The 20,900-nt window shown below is 47.4% G+C and overlaps 1 protein-coding gene across 2 annotated transcripts; it reads right to left on the minus strand.

Annotated features, from left to right (window-relative positions):
• Positions 1-1,203: 1,203 nt before the first annotated feature.
• Positions 1,204-20,144, minus strand: AMZ1 (archaelysin family metallopeptidase 1). Of its 2 annotated transcripts, XM_073361972.2 has the most exons (7): positions 20,075-20,144; positions 13,585-13,918; positions 12,711-12,878; positions 11,622-11,750; positions 9,450-9,613; positions 7,555-7,731; positions 1,204-2,422 (listed from the first exon to the last, which is right to left on the minus strand). In XM_073361972.2, the coding sequence occupies exons 2-7, from the start codon at positions 13,886-13,888 to the stop codon at positions 1,856-1,858; spliced, it is 1,509 nt and encodes a 502-aa protein (XP_073218073.2). In that variant the 5' UTR covers positions 13,889-13,918; positions 20,075-20,144; the 3' UTR covers positions 1,204-1,855. The 2 variants fall into 2 exon arrangements, with proteins under 2 accessions (XP_073218073.2, XP_073218074.2); XM_073361973.2 differs by lacking the exon at positions 7,555-7,731.
• Positions 20,145-20,900: the final 756 nt, after the last annotated feature.

Genomic DNA, 20,900 nt, shown 5'->3' on the forward strand with positions numbered 1-20,900 from the left:
AGCAATAACGTCTTGCATTAGTAACATCTCTCTGGAAATGCTCTTAAATTCAGCCTTATAACTTGGCTCGGGCTTGATCCTGCAGTAAAGAGGCAAAAAGGAATAAGCTCTTCTCAAAAACTAGTCAATGTATTTAAGAAACACTCTAGACCAAGATTTAGGCTAATGGATGGATTTATAGTTCAAGTATGACTTGTTTTAAAGTTTCTGCTTGTCTGAGAAATCTTAAATGGAGTGATTTTTTTTAAATGTCCTTAGACAGCCAGCAGGTGGCGGCAGCAGCAGCAGCAGTGTTCACATAACATGGATTCCAGATGTGCAGACTGGAAAAAATGCCTTTCCAGTAATTGACATCATTAGTCTTTTAGAAGTCAGAACCCCCATTGTTCTTTGTATGAATCATGCTGGTTTTAATTTTTTTATACATTTTTCTTTAAGCAAGCTTAACTAAGGTCACTACAGATTTTCTCCTGCAATCACCTGCATTAGCAGGTCACAAGTTTTCTTCAGGTGTCTTCCCCGAACCCCTCCCTCCTTTCCCCCCATCCCCCATGGAATCCACAGGTTATTGTGGCTTTCTCAATCTCAGATTGTAGGGGGGCGGGCAGGGGACATGCTTAGTTTTCTCATTAAAGCCCAAAGCTCCAGCCTGGTAGGAAACGCCCCACCCCCCACGCTGAATGTAATGGACTCAGTTTTACTTTCCTTTCTGCTTTGGACAGTTGGGAACTCAAGGTATTTTTAGATCAGATCAATCTGAACTCTGACCACTACCCTGCAAGTTGATGAGTGTATTATCAGTGTTGGAATTCTGAGTGAGACTCTAATGGGGAGAGTCAGCCTCCGCCAGCACACGCGGCTCTCGCTATTACAGGGCTTGAAAAACTGTCAGCCTCTGGAGCACCAAGCTATAAATAACTGAAAAGTTATTATGTAGTAGCAACTGAAAGGCAGGCTCTGCTGCAGCTCTCTCTCGGTAGAGGCACCCGTGCCTGTGCTGCGGAGACTTAACGGATCTTGGGGAAAGGAAGGTATGGCAGCTTTTCAGCTGCTGGAGCTAAAACGGGAGGGGAGCCAATAGTTCCCTTTAAGCGAACACCACTGATTATGTTGGCTAAGCAGAAAAGGTTCTTCCTGCTTGCTTGTTTGCTGTGCCCCCCCCTTCCCCTCCCACCCCTCCGGCCTGTTCCCCTCTGCCTCTCCCAGACCACGTGTCTGCTCTTCACCCGGACTCCACAGGGCGATGGTTAGAAAGCCTCAGCTCTGCGCCTGTGCTTGGTGCAATCTGCAACGTGTGGGACATGGCTGGAAATAGACATTTGGTATAAAACACAATGAAGAAACAGTTTCCATGCTTAGAGCCGCAAATGCTCCATGGCCTGAGGCCTTGACTACATTGGAAAGTTTGCATGGGTTTAACTTACATCAGTTTTAGTTAAGCTGGTACATACGCCTATGTGGACACTCTTGTTTTAATTTAACATAAACCAGTTCCCAGCCAACTTAAGCCAAACTGAAATATGCCACTTTTATACCAAAACATGAGCATCCACACAGAGCTTTGTTCATAATTTGGATTCACATCTTGGGTTAAACTTGTGCGATTTTCTCATGTATATAAGCTCTTAGAGTGCCTGAATGATTGAAACAAATTCCATGTTCGGAACCTCAGCAAAAGAAACACATTTCATTCCAGTAGTGAGTTCCTGTTTCCTTCTCAGACAGTAACTTCTGGTGAGAACGACCAAATGCATGGCAATCATGTAACAAAACTTAAATCAAAATGATGAGCTGAGCTTGCTTTTCCTAGCCCAGAAAGGAGCAAGGACTGCAGAAGGATAAGTCCGACCGAGTGCTAGTTTTCCTCCCAACTCCAGTGATGAGGGGAAGATTCAGCTTTGGACAGTTTTCTAGAATTTAGTTTCCTCCGCAAGGAGGAGAATTTGTCTCCAAGGACTTTCCTTAGCCCTACGTTGTCTCTGGGGAAGGGCAGATCTTTTCTCATGGTGGGGAGCTGCCCCGTAAACATTTCCCACTTCGCCAGGGCCTCCACAGTTTTGTCCACTTGAGCCAGCTCCTCCTCAGAGACGTTCTTCTCCAGGGCAGCAATGCATGTTTCCAGCCATAGTTGATGATCTTTAATGATATCTGTGGACTTGGTGGTCCTGCCCAGCTGCTGCTGGCTGTGTGTGTCAGGTGGAGAAACAAACTGCTGGTCATGCTCCAGCTCCTGCCCAATGGAGAAGGCTTGGCTGCAAGTGTCTGGTGTCAATGGCTCAGACAGGGAAGTTAAAGGCTCAGAGTCATTCTCACAGCACATCCCAGAGTCCAAGCTAAATGGCAGGATGTCCTCAGATGTTGACAGGTCTGACTCTTGAGGAAGCCAGGTAGACAATATAGTTTGAGTCCAAGCATAGAGTTTCTGTGGTTGGAGGAAAAGATTTTCATGTTAGATCAACTTAGCAAAACAACACAAGTTGGCCAAGTGCCAAGTGATCTCGGGTCCCTCAGTTCTGGGGTGTTTGTAAGACACTTTAAAGGTGTGTGATTTCCAGGGGGTGCTGAGCACCCACCCTCTGAAAACTGGGCCCCTTTTAAGGCATTTCAAGTTGGGCATCCCAAAACTCCGACATCCCAAATCACTAGGCACTCTTTAAAATCTTGACCGTGCGGTAACAAGAGTGGAATAACACTGCTAGCATTCCAAATATCCTTCAGTGATGATTCCTATTTGGGAGAGACTGGGCCTGGAATACTTAAACTGCTTTCACAGCCTGTGGTTCTGCACCGTTCCTTGCAGTGACTGCTGCTAGAAAAGACTGACACTAAACTACCTGTGAATACTTTACAGATGATGGTAGAGAAGTAGCTGTGTACTCCCCTGGTGTTACCCCCCCACAAGAATCTGTGTGCCATGTGATCTGTGTAAAAGCAACAAACAAACAAGTGTCATCTCTCTAGAGGAAGTTCGGTTACATGAATATAAATGCTCCTGTGGCAAAGCTGAGGAGTCTTGTTTCACGAACATATTCATTCCTATTTAGCATGCATTTTCAGTCTCAAGAGCAGCTCTTCACTTGAAACACATAAGGAAAGGCTGGGCTCTAGCAAAGAATTAATAGAAAGTAATTTTTTTTTAAATCTCAAATTTTTCATGCTATAATATGTCAAACAGCTGCTTGCTTCTGGCACACTTATTCCTTAGACTGTGGGGAATTAATCATAGCACTTGACAGTTGCCAACTGATAAAATTTGGTCTCCTTGTCTATTTAGCTGGCATACATGTTGATTCTTTTTGTTCCTTAGCATTCACACCCCCACTCCTATCTTCTCGCATACTGATGTATCTTATCTTTGTTTTCTGTTACTCCCCAGCTGGTATCTCTGCAAAGCTATACACTTCCTCAAGCAAATACAGTGGTAGTAGTTAGAAAATACTAGCATGGGGCTGGTAGGTAATGTATTAATTGTGTGAGTGTATTGTGCTTTCTGCTCCTACGGAGGATGGTACTGTGCGTGGTCCAGCAGAGGGCATCAGTGTTGCACTCTGGCTCAGACTCCAGGCCTTATGGGCATTTGCAGAGGTCCCTTTCCCCAGAACTTTCCACTCCCCCATCCCCCTTCTATAATTGCCTTCTTTCCCCAGGCCAGTGACAGAAGCAGTACGGAGACCAAATTGAGTGGGTGGGGCAAGGCAGCCATGTTCCCTCTTTCAGTCTCTGTGTGAAGCCCTGGCAAAGAGTTTTGTACAGACAGGGCTGCTGGAACAATTTGTATAGTGGGAGCCATTGTACAGTGAGAGCCATTGAACCAAACTGTAAACCCTGTGTATATAATGGAAACCATTTAAAGCCAGGGGTTGCGGCAGCACCTATGTGTACAGGGATGCATCTGAACAGTTGAGATCCCCTATAGCCAAGAAAAAATGCAAAGGGAAGACTTTCTTTCTGTCTTGCTGTGAACGCTATTATACAGTTAAAGCCAGCTGTGCACACCCCTGACCACCCATAAACATGTTCAACAGAACATGCATCAGAGCCTGCGGAGGGGCCAGAGTGGAGGGAGGGGCAGTGGTGCTGTCTGAAAGCCGCAGCTACACCCTGGGTTTTATCAAGGCTCTTTAAATTCCTAAGACATCAATGAAACTCCAGAATAATCAGAACTGCCACTCAGTCTAAAACCACCTAAGCCGGGGAAAACATGTGTATCCAAGCAAAAAGATAGCTGAAGCCAGGACATCCACACAGAGGTGTCGGGTAGAGATGTGTGAATAAGGGATTTTTCTGTTTTCAGGTAATTCCAGGGGGAAAACATTTTGGGTCTACCTGAAAACTAAATTTTTTGAAAAAATTCTGGCAAACCAAAAAGTAGGGGAAACAATTAACTTCAGATTGACCAAGGCATTTTTGTTTTGACCAAAATCAAAACATTTACTTTTGATTTTGATAATTTTAAAACTTTTTTGATTTTTATATCAAATTGAAAGAAATTCAAAACTCAGTCATTTAGAACCAAAAATAACTTAGAATTTCAAAAATGTCAGTGAAACATTTTGATTAGGTGAAGCTGACATGAAGTTACAAAATGCTTTGGTGTTGCCAAATCTGCATTGTTGTTTTTACAGAAAAATTCAACCAACTCTAAGGTCTTGTTTATTTCAAGTCAAGAAGAGGGAAGAGCTGTCCCTGAAATCCCTGTAATGCAGGTGAGGGGTGGGAGTGGGTGGGAATCCTTTTCTATCTTTCAGACTCTGTGGTGCATTTTACACAAGCTATTTAAGGGTTTGTGTGGTTTTAGCTTCATTTTTCTGTTCTGCTCCTTAACCAGATGGGGGCATGCTGCACACGCCTCTCTCATGTGCAGGAGCCTGTGAAATCTGTGTTCATGGGATGGAGCCTGCTCAGTATGCAATTGAGCACTGCTTGAAGTCCACTTTTTGATATTACAAGGGAACCGTGCTACTCAAATTTTACTACAGTCACCCTGTCCTTGTCAGCATCAGTGGCACCTCCATCAGTGCACTGTAGGCTAGGCAGGAGCAGTTTGACCTGGTGATATTTAAAGGTGAAAAAACTGGAACTGAGCAATTTGCAGAGGGCAGAGAGAATAAAGCCTCTGACTTAGGGACTGCTGGGGTGTAATCATCTGCAATTAGCTGCTAGTTGCTGCATTCTGAAGGCAAAAAGGAAAAAACAAATCTTTCATAGCGAGCTGGAGAGAAGTCATTCCTAGCAACACTGATTTACATCAGCCAGTGAGGGAACGAACTCCATAGAGACAGGGATATCCCCTGCTTCAAGCCAAACCCTGCTACACCCCAATCTGAGCATCATTAATGGGCCTTATTAACCAATTCTCTTCCCAATGGCTGGGACAGGCTGAGCAGTAAGTTAGGGCTCATCTTTGTTGCAGTGTTAGCTCAAACTTAGGGTGACCAGACAGCAAGTGTGAAAAATTGGGATGGGAGAGGGGGGTAATAGGAGCCTATATAAGAAAACGCCCCAAAAATCAGGACTGTTCCTATAAAATCGGGACATCTGGTCACCCTACTCGAACTGTAACTCGAGCGTTGCCCCGACCCAGATCCTGTTTGCGCACACGTCTCTCGCTTGAGTTGGTGCTTTAAACTTGAGCTAGCTGACCCATCAGGTGCTAATGCAATGGGGCTGCAGATACTCTGAGCTGCTTGAGTGTTTTGCGGTGTGACTGCTCTCCCTCCAGCTAGCCTGAGCTCGAGCTTACACGGCAGCGAAGGCAAGCCCTTAGGGTATGGCTACACTGAAATGCTTGCAGCAGTGAGTCTCTGAGGCCAGGGCTACAGGCTCGAGCTTGTGCTACGGCACTAAAAATAGCAGCACAGACATTCCTGCTCAGTTCTCTGAAACCTACCCCCACTCTGAGTTTCCGAGCTCAGGCTCCAGCATGAGTGGGAACAGCTACATGGCTATTTTTAGTGTCATTGCACAAGCCCGAATCTGTAGACTCAGTGCCCCAGAGTGTTTGTAGTGTAGGCATCCCCTTAGTCGCTCTCCAGTTGCTCCTCTGTACTAGAGCCGTGAAGGGAAATGTTGCGGCATAGAACAGCATGTGACGCTGTAAGGGAAACTTGGTGTAACGTAAGTGCAGCCTGGATTATTTTGCTCTAAATTTGTCAGGATCAAACAAACCCTGGCTGATGTCAAAATAGAGCATATTTGAGTGCAAACTCAAATCAATTAACGGCAAAGAGTTCATCCTCTTACAGAAAGATTGCCTACCTCCACCCACTGCCCCTTCTGCCCATGACCCGCGCTGCTGTTTCTGGCCTTGGCAGCATTATCTGATATGGGGAAGGCACAACCCCACTATATAGCGCTGCATATAGTCTACTCGAGCTCCTTCTTTATTGTCCTGGAGGCAGTTGAGACATTTGTGGGGGAGGAGCGAGTTGGCTCCTCTTTTTCAGGATTTCTTTCACTGTAGCTGCGGGGAAGCTGAGCTAATTACTGCAATGAAACAGGTGTGGAGGGAAATCAGTTATGGCAACATTTAATTCAGATAGTGTTTCTCTGTGGGAAAGGGAGAGCTGCCTTGCAGAGGGCATTGCTGGGTCTGAGGACCACCATTGCTCTGGCATGTGCTGGGTCTGAGGACCACTCAGTTTTGGATGTAGAGCAGATGGCCCAGGATCTAGATGAAGAGCACTAGTTCTAGCCTCACCATCTCAGTGAGTGGCAGCACAACCAGGTAGTGTGTTCTCCCCCAAGCATGTTGACATCCTTCTGTGTGAATGTGTCTGACTTTCAAGGTGAATGGGCAAGAACTTGGGGGGGAGACCCTAGAAAAGTTCCTGGAACTGCACAGCTAACTTTATACAAAGTGACAATACAGTGCACCGAAGTTTAAAATAGGCAAGCCTGGAAAAATCCAGTCTCTGAAGATGAGGCAATTAATAAAATAATGTAGAAGATAAGGCACTGAGCATGAATTGTCGGCTTGCTTATTTTGATGCTTTATGTAATAAACCTGTCCCATGGCTAGAGTCCAGCTCTCTAGATATTGGAAGGAGATGCTCCTTCCAGCATTAAGGGGCAGTGATGGTGTCTAAAGCTAGTTGTGCTATTAGCATTTCCTTGATGGGCCAGGAAATCACACAGCACTGTCTGAGCAGAGGACTGGGACCTAGGAACTTCCACACGCTAACCACAGTTCTGACATTGCTTGTGTCACTTTCCCTTTGCCTCCATTTCCTCATTAGTAAAACAGGGAGAGTAGTTTTGTGCTTAGGTGTTGTACTATTATTGTTTGCAAAGAGCTTTGGAGATTGTGTTTAAAGTGCAAAGAACTGGTCACAGTGAATGTGTCTGGGATGCCCACCCTCTCTATTTTGGATCTTGTGTTAAATATCTTGCTAACTCATAACCAATGCCAGGAGAGAGCTCTGTGTAATTCTAAGCCCAGCCCTTACTTTAACACGGTGGCAAGAGGCTGAGATTCACAGATGGGCGACCTGGCTGTAGAACTTCTTGCTTTACCCCTCTGCCCCCAGGACCACTCAGTGGTCCATCTCTCACCCTGTAGCGCTCGATGAGTTTGAAGCCCACAACGTATTGCAGCTTCCTGAGGCAAACTGGGCAGGGCTCCAGGGGCCGCAACAATGCTTCGTCCAAACTCAGCACGCCCTGCATGATGCACTGCAGCCATCTGCAGTTCCCCAAGCCAATCAGGTGGCAGATCTCATGACACGTGACCTTCAGGAAAGCAAAGTTGCTTTGTTGTTAAAAACAAACAAACCAAACTTTCACCACAACCTCCTCTTGCTCAACCCTTCCTCAGTCAGGGAGGTGAAAGAGGAATCCAAGCTCCTTGTTTGGACATGCACCAGACTTTTCCACTAATGCACTCCAACCCTGACATAGAAGGAGGACCCTTTTCTGGGGTGTGAGGGGAACTCAGTACCCTGAATCCCAGACTATCCCTAGAGGCAATGTCCATGCATGGGCTGAGAAGGGAGAGTTTGGATGATGTTTTAGTAAGGAACTGAGAGAAGACCCTTTAGGTGGCACACAGGCATAGGTAGGGCACTACCAAATTCACAGCCATGAATAACACGTCGGGGACTGTGAAATCTGGTCTTACAGGGTAAAAGCGCACATGCTACACAGATTTCACAGGGGAGACCAGCGTTTCTCAAATTGGGGGTCCTGACCCAAAAGGGAGTTGCAGGGGGGTCACAGGGGTATTTTAGGGGTGGGTAGTGGTGTTGCCACCCTTACTTCTGCACTGCCTTCGGAGGCGGCAGCTGCTGGCCGGGTACCCAGCTCTGAAGGCAGAGCCGCCGCCACCAGCAGCGCAGAAGTAAGGATGGCTGGGATGGTGTTGCCACCCTTACTTCTGCGCTGCTGCCTGCAGAGCTGGGCCCTCAGTCAGCAGCCACCACTCTCTGGCTTCCCAGTCCCTCTCCTTCCCCTGCCAGCCAGTCAGGCTGCCTCCCTCTCCCAGTCCGATCCAGAGGGAGCTAGGGAAGGAGCCCAGGGCAGGGAATGCCAAGTGCCAGCTGGGGAAGCAGAGAGGGAGGGAGATACAGGGCCAGCCCTGCAGCAGGAAATACCGCAGGCCAGAAGGGGCAGCTGGGAGAGAGCATAGGAGGAAGGAACACTGAAGTGGATATGTCTATGAGGATTTAATTGATTTAATTGGGGATTGGTCCTGCTTTGAGCAGGGGGTTGGACTAGATGACCTCCTGAGGTCCCTTCCAACCCTGATATTCTATGATTCTATGATTAGAAGCACATTTTCATATAAATATACGTGCAAACTTTTCTCAGGCTTTTTGATGAGCTTGCACGGGCAGGTCTGGCAGGGATTAGCACCAGGTTTTCCTCCGATATGGACAGCAGCCACTGGAGGGAGATGCAATTGCGTACACCTTGCCTCCCGAATCCATCACAACATTCTATACACAACTCTGCTACACTGCCTACGAAGAGACTACCAGACCACGAACAATGACTCGGGGAGAGAGAAGGTATTATCCATCCATCCACCCAGTGCCTGCCAAGCAGCACAGTCTAATGTCTTGAGCATGAGACTGGGAGCCAAAGACAACTTGGTTCGTAATCCCAGTTCTGCCACACGCTTGCAGTGTGATGTAAGGCAAATTGCATGACTTCTCCCTATCTCTAAAATGGAGATGATAGATCCCAATTCCCTCCCAGAGCCAAGGCTACAACCCAGGAGTCCCAGGTCCTGCTCTAACTACTAGACTCGCCTCCTGGGAGTGTTGTGGAGAATGGTCAAGCCGTGCTTTGAAGATGTAAAGTGTTATGTGAGCGTAGGCACACTGCCGGAACTTCCAATGGCTTTTGCTAGGTCGGTGTCACTCCTCTTTCAGGGAACTGTCACAGGCTACTGGCACATAAACCCCACATTGCAGGACATTGGCTTCTGTGTAGGTTGCTAACCGCACCTTGCAACACTGAACCATCTCCAGCACACTGAACAGCAACGGCCGGTCTCGGGCCTTCTCAGTGACCTCGTGCAGCTCCTCTCGCCTGGTAGCTGGATTTAAGGTGGTGCAGCCTGGCTGGGGGAAATTGCCAGAAAACCTGGCAAAGCTGCAGACACCCACTTCTACAAAAAGAGGCAAATAAAAGTGAGACAGGTCCTCTTAGCCTAACGTCCGCCTCCAGCATCTACCTTTAGCCTTAGGCCCCATGATGGCAAACTGCTTTAGCTTCATCCAGTATAGTGCTTCGCCCTCCACTGCACTGAATGTTGGGGGCATGTGCTCCCCTCAAGGCTTAAGAACATAAGAACGGCCATACTGGGTCAGACCAAAGGTCCATCTAGCCCAGTATCCTGTCTTCCAAGAGTAGCCAATGCCAGATGCCCCAGAGGGAATGAACAGAAAAGGTAATCATCAAGTGAGCCATCTCCTGTCACCCATTCCCAGCTTCTGGCAAACAGAGGCTACGGACACCATCCCTGCCCATCCTAGCTAATAGCCATTGATGGACCTATCCTCCATGAATTTATCTAGTTCTTTTTTGAACCCTGTTATAGTCTTGGCCTTCACGACGTCCTCTGGCAAGTAGTTCCGCAGGCTGAGTGTGTGTTGTGTGAAAAAATACTTCCTTTGTTTTTTTTAAACCTGCTGCCTATTCATTTCACTTGGGGAGCCCTAGTTCTTGTGTTATGAGAAGAAGTAAACAACACTTCCTTATTTACTTTCTCTATACCAGTCATGATTTTATGGACTTCTATCATGTCTCTCCTCATATGGCAGCCGTTCCATACCCCTAATAATTTTTGTTGCCCTTTTCTGAACCTTTTCCAATTCCAATACATCTTTTTTGAGATGGTCGACCACATCTGCTTGCAGTATTCAAGATATGGGCATACCATGGGTTTATATAGAGGCAATATGATATTTTCTGTCTTATTATCTATCCCTTTTCTTAGTGATTCCCAACAATCTGTTTGCTTTTTTGACTGCTGCTGCACATTGAGTGGATGTCTTCAGAGAACTATCCACAATGACTCCAAGATCTCTTTCTTGAGTGGTCACAGCTAATTTAGACCCCATCATTTTATATGTATAGTTGGGATTATGTTTTCCAATGTGCATTACTTTGCATTTATCAACATTGAATTTCATCTGCCATTTTGTTGCCCAGTCACCCAGTTTTGAGAGATCCTTTTGTAGCTCTTTGCAGTCTGCCTAGGACTTAACTATCTTGAGTAGTTTTGTATCATCTTCAAATTTTGCCACCTCACTGTTTCCCCCCTTTTTCCAGATCCTTTATGAATATGTTGAATAGGACGGGGCCCAGTACAGACCTCTAGAGGACACCACTATTTACCTCTCTCCAGTCTGAAAACTGAGCATTTATTCCTACCCTTTGTTTCCTATTATTTAACCAGTTAGCAATCCATGAGAGAACCTTCCCTCTTATCCCATGAGTGCTTACTTTGCTTAAGATCTTTTGGTGAGGGACCTTGTCAAAGGCTTTCTGAAAACCTAAATACACTATATCTACTGGATCCCGCTTGTCCACATGCTTGTTGACTGCCTCAAAGAATTCTAGTAGATTGGTGAGGCACGATTTCCCTTTACAAAAACCATGTTGACTATTCCCCAACAAATTATGTTCATCTATGTGTCTGACAATTCTGTTCTTCACTATAGTTTCAACCAGTTTGCTCGGTACTGAAGTCAGGCTTGCTGGGGTCACCTTTGGAGCTCTTTTTAAAAATTGGCATCACATTAGCTATCCTCCAGTCATTTGGTACAGAAGCTGATTTAAATAATAGGTTATAGACAACAGTTAGTAGTCCTGCAATTGCACATTTGAGTTCCTTCAGAACTCTTGGGTGAATACCAGCTGGTCCTGGTGACTTATTAATGTTTAGTCACCAGCTTGTAGCTAGTCAGCCTTCCCTGCCTGGACCAACAGCCTCTTGGTGGCTTTGAGTCCTGAATTCTCATGCTTTACATTGGGATATCCTGTTTCCTACCACTGGGGTGTTGATTAAAGTTGTGGGGAAGGCCTGGGTACTCTGCCTCCCAAGCAGGTTTAAGGTAAAGCACTTTCTTGTTCATTCCCTGCATGGGAAGAATACGGGACGTCACTTGCACCTTGTCCTGGCAGGAATTTGCCAAAGGTGAAGCTCCAGGTCTCACAGGGGTACAGGTCCAAGAGAGTGAGTCCAAGGACACACAGGGCATCCGGAGGCTTGTTGTTCTTCAGGAAGGTCAGGATCCCATCTGGATAAATGGAAGAGAGAAGGTAAAAATCCAGTCTGCCCAGAGGGCAATGCCAAAGCCCCCATTTCTCTTGTCACCGGGATGGAACTTGAAGTCCAAGCCACAAGCTGGTGGAGATGCTGAACTCAATATCCAGGGTGAAGGGGGTGGTCCTTTTTCTTGCTCTTTATCACCCATTCCCTCTACTCTGGGCACCATTAGACCTGGCTTCCCTGGAGATGCTGCTGCTGTATAGAATAAAGCCGAAAGAGAATTCTAAGGACAAAGACATGAGTGAATCCTGTGCCAAGCCACATGAAAGAAAGGAAGGATGGGTCAGAGCAAAGAATTTCCCTATGGGCACCTCACACCTGACCTGCAACAGCCCTACTGTTCCAGCACTGGGCCTTTCCAGAGCAAGCACTGTCAGCTGTACCAAGCAGCGTGGCAATCTTGCACTGTGGACGAATGGTCCTGCAACACTAGCCTGGCAACCAACAAACCCATTTCACCTGAGACCTAACTGATATTTGAACTCAAATTTCCTCATATGAAAGGCTAGTGCATTAACCCACCCAGGCATTCATTTAATTTGGCTTTAGGCAACAAATGAGGAAATGACATAAAATAGTCAAACAGAATGAAATCTAAAAGCATGTTGTACTCACTGAGGGAAGGTGAGCAGCAGCTTTTACCTGGCAAAACTGACTTTAAAGATTAAAAACTCTGAAAAATAAAAACCTAAAGGAAAAAGTATGATGAGAACTGCCCTCCTGGCTAGTTATTGTTGTGGTTTCCAGCCCAAAAGCTGGGTTTTCCATGAAAACAGGATTTCCCCCTCTTCCCTCCCTTCCTCCTCTGTGTAGGCAGCGAGGTGATATTACAGGCATTTCCTAAGGGAGCGAATGTGGGCCGAGAGACTGCCATGAGCCAGTGTGCCAGACAGACTTCTCTGCTGGCTCCACTCTTCTCCCTCCTTACCTGCATGGAGCTGCGCTCTGTCTGAATCTTGGCTCTGTCGATAGCAGCAGCGGATGGAAGAGATGGGAACAGAGGGAAGGCACTTGACGCGAAGGCCCAAGAAGAAAGACTCTAGGCAGCTTCTGAGGGAATCCAGCAGCGAGATCCCGGCAGACTCTTCAATTAGATCTAAGAGCAGAAGCACCGATGTCAGTTACTTGTACACAGGGGCAGGTCAAAATGTCTTAAGGGATTTATTTGGGGCTAGTCAAAGGTATGGTAAGGGGTTAGCTCTCCAAGGGTGTTTCAGGGTGTTGCCAGGTCTCTCTGGAGCCAGTCATTCCGACTAGGGGGTGTTTCTCAGGGACGGGCTGCTTAGGGGATTAGGTGCTATGGGGAGTATCTGTCTAGTCATTTACAGGGCAGGCCACTGAAAGAAGTTAGCTCTATGTGGGGTGTCTGGGAAGTCATTTGGGGGCAGGCAGGCCATGCAGAGAGCTTAGTCGGGGGGAGTCTCTGGGACCACTTTCTTAGTTCACCATTTTGTATGTATTTCTTGCCAGTTATTCATGGAGAAACCACTCCCAAGGGCACATAATGCCCTTGGGTTGGGACCCGATCTCCAGTTGTCAGCAATGGCTCCTTACTGTGGATCAAAGGCAGCCCTTAGCACCACTACGTATGATCCAAATGTAAAGGTTGCCCAAAAAGGCCTTGCTGTGGCATTGGCCATTTGCAGGCTCAGCCCTTGGACAGAGGAGGCTGAGGTAACGATGGAGGGTTGACAATGTTTAAAAAACAACAAAAAGGTGTTAAAAGGTGTCCCACATCAGGTGTTAAAAGGTGTTAAAAGGTGTCCCACATCAAAGATGCTGTGGCTCCTGGCCTGCGTTACCTATAGGCTGCAGGTATATATGCTTCTGGCAGAAACGCTGCTTCTTCGTCAGCATGGAGTGATAGAAGGTCTCGAAGTCCTCAGGGGCATCAGGATGGCTGAGGAGCCAGTCGAAGGCAGTCCTGATCAACAGAGTGCAGAAGAGTGTCCTCTGGGGATTGTATGCTTCGGAGAGGAAAAGTTTCTCTGCACTGGAGAAGGCTTTGGCATAGAGCTCCTGCAGGGCAGGGTTGGTAGAGATGAGTGCGTCCTTCAGAGCTCGGGGCCCAAAGCTGAATTCCTGAGCATGTCTGCACTGCAACATTGCTGACGGGCCCTAGGGCTGTAGCACTGCCTGTAGAAAGTGAATCAAATCATCAGGATTTAGCCTCACAAGGGACTTGGGGATTTGCACTTGAGTAAATCTGCCTAACGATTTCAGCTGAGATATCACTGGGTGCTCAGAGTTCTGTGGTGCTGCTGGCTTGGAGTCACTGCCTTTTGTGGTGATATCTGTTTCAGGAGTACTCTGTGTCTATGCATATGTAAATAGATAATGAACCAGAGGATGGCCCCAGGAAACTGGCTCTTGCAAATGCAATGCCACCTCCATGTGTACAGCTAGATAATGGCACCTGCAGTCGTATTTCTGTGGAGTAAGAGTGACAATCAGTGGCCCTATTGGGTAGCGTTACCAATAATTCATTAATTGTTAATAAATACCATGGGCCAAATTTTATATATAACTTTTCTGTATGTCCGAGATGCTTTACAACCAAATAAACATAACCTTTGGAAAGACTAAACATGTGTAAACAAGCATTAACAGTGACTCATTTTTGTGTGGCCTTCCTGAGGCTGAAAAGGAGAGCTCCAGAGAGAGAAAGGGATGAGCAGGATGCATCCGATGAAGTGAGCTGTAGCTCACGAAAGCTCATGCTCAAATAAATTTGTTAGTCTCTAAGGTGCCACAAGTACTCCTTTTCTTTTACGAATACAGACTAACACGGCTGTTACTCTGAAACCTGTCGGTAACACTGAGGGAGGCAGTAGGGGCTTACTCCAATCAAAGCTTTACATTCAGAAACCATCTACAACACTGTTTGTGCCCAGCCCTCTGGATCTGCCAGTGGATGTATCCATAGATTCCATGGGCAGAAGAGACCATTGCGATCATCTAGTCTGACTTCCTGTATAACCCAGACCATAGAACTTCCCCAAAATAATTCCTAGAGCAGATCTTTTAGAAAAACATCCCACTTGCTGCAAACTATTGCCCAAGGGGAAGATGCAAATCTAGGAGTCTTGCATGGTGTCATCCCTGCTCTCTGGCTCAGAAACCTGGACTATGTACGCTAGGCACGTCAGGAGACTGAACAGCTTCCATATGAGATGCCTGCACAAGAACCTGAAAATAAAGTGGGAAGACAAAATACCAAGCACAGAGGTGCTGGAGCATGCAGCACGGACGCACTCAGAAACCACTATTAAGAAGAGGTTGCAATGGCTCAATCATGTTGAGAGAATAGGAGGAGACCGAACCCCCAAGAATATTTTGTCCAGAGATTTGTGACAGCTCTAGAAAGCGGAGTCACCCTATATGGCAATACCACAATGTGTACAAAAACTATATGAAGTCGTTCAACATCCATGTAGAAAGCTGGGAGGAGGGCGCAGAATCCCATCCAATCTGGAGGGAACATCTGGCACTGGCTGCAGCTCAACATGAACCAGCTTTGATCCAGAGGATGGAAGCAAAGCAAGAAAAAAAGAGAGCAGCATGCTGTCATCTTGGTCTCCAACTCAGACAACACATGGATCTTGGGCTTGTCAGCCATAAGCAGATTCATTGGGCACCTAACTAGACCTCCAACGTGCACACCATGATCAAGTGGATTGTCAGTTGCCTAGAGACAGATACACACACTTAGAACCAAAGGCTTTGGCTTTTCATCTCTCACACTCCAGACCAGCAAAGGCTTGGAGCACTGAAGCAGTCTTCTTACAGGAGCTGTAAGATGAGCTGAAAGACTCCAGCCCAGGCATTGTTATCTGGATGAGCAGATGCCGTAAGATGGGACCTTCTGAGAAGAATATTAGCTGTTTGTGGTGTAAGTGTGGCTTTTGTTGGTACCTTGGGACTTCACACTATATTGTACATATTATACAACCACTTTTGCTGGGGAGTTTGTGACTTGAACTTTATTCTAATGGTTGATATTTTCCCCAGGAATGCTCCCTAAAAATACAGCTTCATCTCTCAGTTGGGTATAGTCAATATATTCCCTCCAGAGCTGACAGTTATCCGTAAATGGTTCTACATGCAATTCAGTTGCTCATAAATTATTCTCTTTGTAAATCAGCTACCTATAAATTATTCCCTGTAATTGACAATTACTTATGAATTATTCTTGTTCTAATTCTATAAATTATTCTCAATATATTGACGTTGCTCCCTAGGATAGATGTGTTTTGGAGGTGACAGTAACGGCATAATTGAGAACATCTGTAGAATAAAACAGCACAAGTACTGAGAGGAGACAGCATTGGACCCTGGGTGAATAGGTTATATGTAGTGTTGGTCTGGTGGGAGAAAAAATGCCCAGAACCTCAGGGGATTGTCTCAGCATTCTTCCATGATCTAGCCCTAACCTGGGCTTAGGTCATTTAAAAACCACCCTTTAAGCTGTTTCTTTTATACATCATTCTACTCACTTTCATACAAACTATGGATTTCAGATTCCGAGAAGGAATCTTTTGGATTTTGTTTCTTCCCCTCTGAATTTCTGTGAAGTGTTTGGAGACTAATTAATTTAACTAGGCACTTTGAATATCTGAGGGATGCTAGCTGAGTCTGTTGAAACTGATTAATTGGTTAAATTATGTGCTCTACTGTAAATAAGCAGTCATAGTGCAGAAAATTCATAGCCTGTCAACCTAACTGAAAAGCCCAGAGTGCATATAAAGAACATTAGCTAATTATCAGCAAATACTCTAATCACTCAGTAGGTCCCTTCCCAAGATCTGCAATCACTGCTTGCTACTGCTGCTTTCAGATAATCCTCTTATTTCCAGTACAAAGGAAGATGCAAGGCCGAAGGCAATTTTCTCAATTTGTTTGTTGACATGTATTGAAAAAGACTTTTTGACTAAGAGGCTGAACTCTTGATATATAGAGAGTCAAGGTCTGTGAGAGGAAGGGAGGGCACTAAGAGAAGCCAGGGTGTTTAACCCTTATGCAAACAAAATTCGCATTCCCCTGGCCCAGGTGGTACTTGCTTACACATACTCCCATGTTTAGACTGATGCATCCTGCACTAAGTGGGCCCAGCTGTTGAGATCAAAGGAGTACAAACTTTCTGCTGGGTTCAATCTTGAGGGGTGGTGAAGACCTGCTACTCCCCCTGGCTTCAGAGGAAATTGATGGTGCTCACTCAACACCTTGCAAGATCAGGCTCCTCTACTCAAGGAGAAAATAAAATGCACCAGAGCCTAACTCATCATTACTGTATCAATGTAAAGTACCACCCAATCAGGACTGTGTCATTTTGCAACCACTTTGCACTGGGGTGAATGGTTACAGAAAGTGCAGGGCCTTGTGTGCTTCATACCATAAGGGTAAATTAAAGTGTCCTGTCCCCACAGTTACCACCTGATTCTACTCAGACTTATTTTCCTGGAGACATTATAAATGTTTGTCACTTTGAAACAGATGCTTCATTTAGTCTCCCTGGCATGAGTCATTCCCAGGCTGAGAGGGTTTCCCATGCATAGATATGCATTATTGGTAAGACAATTTACCTGTCACACTGTAGCTGAGATTAGTCTGTTTTATTATTGCAGGGGGGAAGGGAATCATCCAAGCTCTTACTGTATCATCCTCATGCATCTAGCTGCATTGAAAAATATGCCTCATGAGTAAAGGTTTGCAGGATTAAGGGCTAGATTTGTGATTGTATTTAGGTGCCTAAAGATGCAGATAAGGTCTAGTGAATGGTTTCAAGGGGAGCCACTTGCTTTGTTTTATTTCTAGAAAAGGGTAGATTCCAACACAGACTCCTTCGGGTATTAATATGTATTAAGCAGATCCATTACCCTAACTTCATTCTTCTCTCTCTAGGGTTTTATATGTTGTGTTCCCCGATGGATCATGTTATAATAATTCTTTACCCCCTTCTATAGCACCTTCCGTCTGATGAGCTCGAAATACTTTACAGACATTAATTACAGCCTCACAATCCTCCAGCAGGTAGGATGAATGAAATGGGGGACTTACTGTCACTGTTACTATTTTATATAGTGTTGGACCCAATAGTCACCAAAAGAACTGATGAGTAAATCATTTCATTCAGTTTTTAATAGGCTATTTCTTCCAGTGCTCATTTTAATGTGTATGGGTAACACCTTCAACAGCGCCTAAGTTACTTATGTGCTTTTGAAAATGTTACCATGTGTATGTATGTGGTGGTGGTGTGACTGCATTCTCCCTTCCTTGCTCCTATAGGAGATATTGCTGGCTACTTTATATCAGGGTGTCATTTCAGAAAAACTAGGAGAGGGGTAAAGTTGTCAGTGGATAGAATGCTATGTGTATTATATCCTGCAAAGTCAGGCGGGGACTGGAAGACCTAAGGGAGCAGATAGACGTATGGAAAGGGGACAAGAGCAATCCCCCGTCCCATGCAAACTATTGCTCTTTCACATGTAACTGATAACTGAGCAACCGAATGTGCACACAAGCAGGGAGATCATCTAGCAGAACTTTTTTAATAGAAAAATCTTGCTGGAGAAGTACCCAAGTGCAAATCATTCACCGCTCAGGGCACCTTAGTCTTCCCTACACACATGCAGATAGACCTAATGCTTCTACAGGTGGACCCTAGTAGGTTCCTGAACATTTTAAAAGTTTAAATAAAATTGCAGTGTTATCATAATGGTTTAACATACACATGTCTGTGCTCTGACTTATCCCCCTGACAGTCGTTATGGTAACATTTCATTTTTATTTAAATGTAGATGCATTGTACTGATGCCCAAAGCATTTTACAAACATTAATCCTTGCTTATTGCACCAAGCTGAGTTATTTTACCAATTTTGCAAATTGGGAAACTGAGGCACACCAAGTTGCTGTGACTTGCCGAAAGCCACACAGCCAGAGGCATATCTGGGAATAAAATCCCAGATCTTGTCTAGCCTGGTACTCTAAGCACTGGACTGCATTGTCTTGCATAAAATCCCTTCAGCATAGTTGATAAGGCATATCTTCAAAGGATTGTTTTAAATAAACTGAAAATGTAAAAGCACATGCTTGTTCTGATGACAGCTGGAGCCTCTGTGCTCATGGTGGCTTCCTGTTTGGTTCAGTCCACTGGACCTGGACTGACAATGCAACAATTCCTCCCCTGTCTCCCCTTTACTGAGTCAGTCCCAGAGCTGCAGCAACGTTCAGCTCCTGTAGTTACCAGGAGAGGCTAATAAATGTTTGTATTAACGTTATTGTAGGGAAAAGCCTCTACCCTGGGAGAGGCTAAGGAGCCTCTTGTTTTCCCAAAACACAGCCCCCAGGAGTATTGTATCACCTGGAGCTGGGCTATAGATACGCTGCACACAACCCTTGTCCCCTGGGAGCAAAGGGAGTGGTTTCCCATCAACCCTGTCAGGTCTATCAGGGGGCTTTTACATACAAGGAGCTAGCATTTGCCTTGATCCCTGCTGGGGCTCGGGAATCCTACATGTGACAGGCTCCGGGCATCTGAGTCTGACCCACACCCTGGAATGTGCTGCTCCTTGCTTACCGTGTCATGAAAGAGGTGCTGGCCCTTAAGCAATTTTTTTTTAATATTCATAACTGATGCAGCAAGCCCAGTGCCTGGGCTGCGAATTGCCAAGCTGAGAGGGGCCGGGCCTCCGCTCTGGCACGAATTAAGCCCTAGCGCTGCCCCACCCCTGTGCCAGCAGCCAGGCACCGGGAGCACATCCCCTGCAGCAGCTCCTGGACCGAGGTACCAGGGCAGGGCGCCTGGGCTCCACCAGGCTCCTAATCCCGCCTCCAGCCCTGGGCGCCTGGAGCCCAGGCAGGCAGGGGGCGGCCCGGGACTCCCGTGCACGCCGGCCGGGAAGGAGCGAGGGGCGGCACAGACCCTCCGGCGCCCGGCCGAGGCTGACCAGAAGGGACCCAGGGGCGGAGAGCAGCCTGCGGTGGCCACGCCAGCCCCTCGCTGCAGAGGGGTCCCGCCCAGGGCAGCGAGTGACCCGCTCTCCCCGTGAGGGGCGGGAGCTCGCTGTTTTGCACGCCGCCGTGTGTTCCCCTTAGCTGCAGCACGGGGGGCCCCGGCCTTGGTCCCCCGCGGGGGTGGGGGGGGAGACGGCGGCTGCATTTCCCCCCGGACCTGAGCGGCACCTTCTCTCCCGCCCCGTCAGCGATCCCCGAGGGGCGGACCCCGCCGCCCTCCGCTCGTCCTGCCCCCGGCAGCGCAGCCGGCTCCGGGGCGCGAACAGGCCGGGACGTACCTGGGGAAGCAGCAGCCGGCGCCTTGTCTGCAGCGGGCGAGGAGGCGAGAGACACGCGGCGGTGAGTGGGGGTGGGGAGGCTCCAGGACTCGTGACGTCTGTTCTTGGGGGGGGGGTCCGCGGAGAGGAGGTGCTGCGAGACCCGCGTGGGGGGGGGGGCGGAATCTGCGCCTTCCGTGGGAGGAAACGGGCCGCGTTCGCCGGCCACGAAGCGCCCGGGAGATTCCCACAGCGGGTGGCGGGGTGAAGGTCTCCCCCGTGCAGCTCGGGTTCCCGGAGCACGCGTCTGCAGCGATTTCAGCCCTTGGGGGAGCGCAGCTCAGCGCCAGCCCCGAAGGGTCCGAGGGCAGCCGGCTGGAGAGCAGGGTCTGTTCACATCGGCGCTGCTGCGGTTGTTAGGGTGCCGTTCAGACGGCCTGGCGTCAGTGTATGGGGTCTGACCTGACCCTGGGGATCCTCGGGACTACTGGCTCGGGTCTGTGGTGCGTCAGAAGAGCATTTCCATCAGGCTGGGGTGGAGGGGGCTTTGCTTTATCACTGTTACCTCTCAGAGGACACAGTAACTAAGGGGCCATTACAAATCCCTGGAAGGGCAGGTTGATAGTCATTCCAGGACATCCCCGCATCCCTGGTCCAGTGGAAGAGCAGTGCCCTGGTTGTTCTCCGCCCAGGGAGGCGTCAGCCCGGATGATGGGGGAAGAGGTGGAACAGTGTGGGCAAAGCAATATCTCCTGTTAGCCTTAGGGAGGGGGCTTTCAAGTCAGGGCTCTAGGCTGGGATGGCCTTGACCATGGCCAGGGTGGACAGTCTCAATTCTGTCCTAGCC

This window comes from Lepidochelys kempii, chromosome 10, assembly GCF_965140285.1.
Source record: "Lepidochelys kempii isolate rLepKem1 chromosome 10, rLepKem1.hap1, whole genome shotgun sequence".
Lineage (NCBI taxonomy): Eukaryota > Metazoa > Chordata > Testudines > Cheloniidae > Lepidochelys > Lepidochelys kempii.

What these genes read in the sequence shown, in the direction of transcription:
- AMZ1 (XM_073361972.2), bottom strand. Translation starts at nt 13,888, where the DNA reads ATGTTGCAGTGCAGACATGCTCAGGAATTCAGCTTTGGGCCCCGAGCT. An exon ending in CAAATTCCTGCCAGGACAAG is followed by an intron (nt 9,614 to 11,621) that starts GTGCAAGTGACG and finishes CTCTTTTTGTAG; the next exon opens with AAGTGGGTGTCTGCAGCTTT. An exon ending in AGATGGTTCAGTGTTGCAAG is followed by an intron (nt 7,732 to 9,449) that starts GTGCGGTTAGCA and finishes GCTTTCCTGAAG; the next exon opens with GTCACGTGTCATGAGATCTG.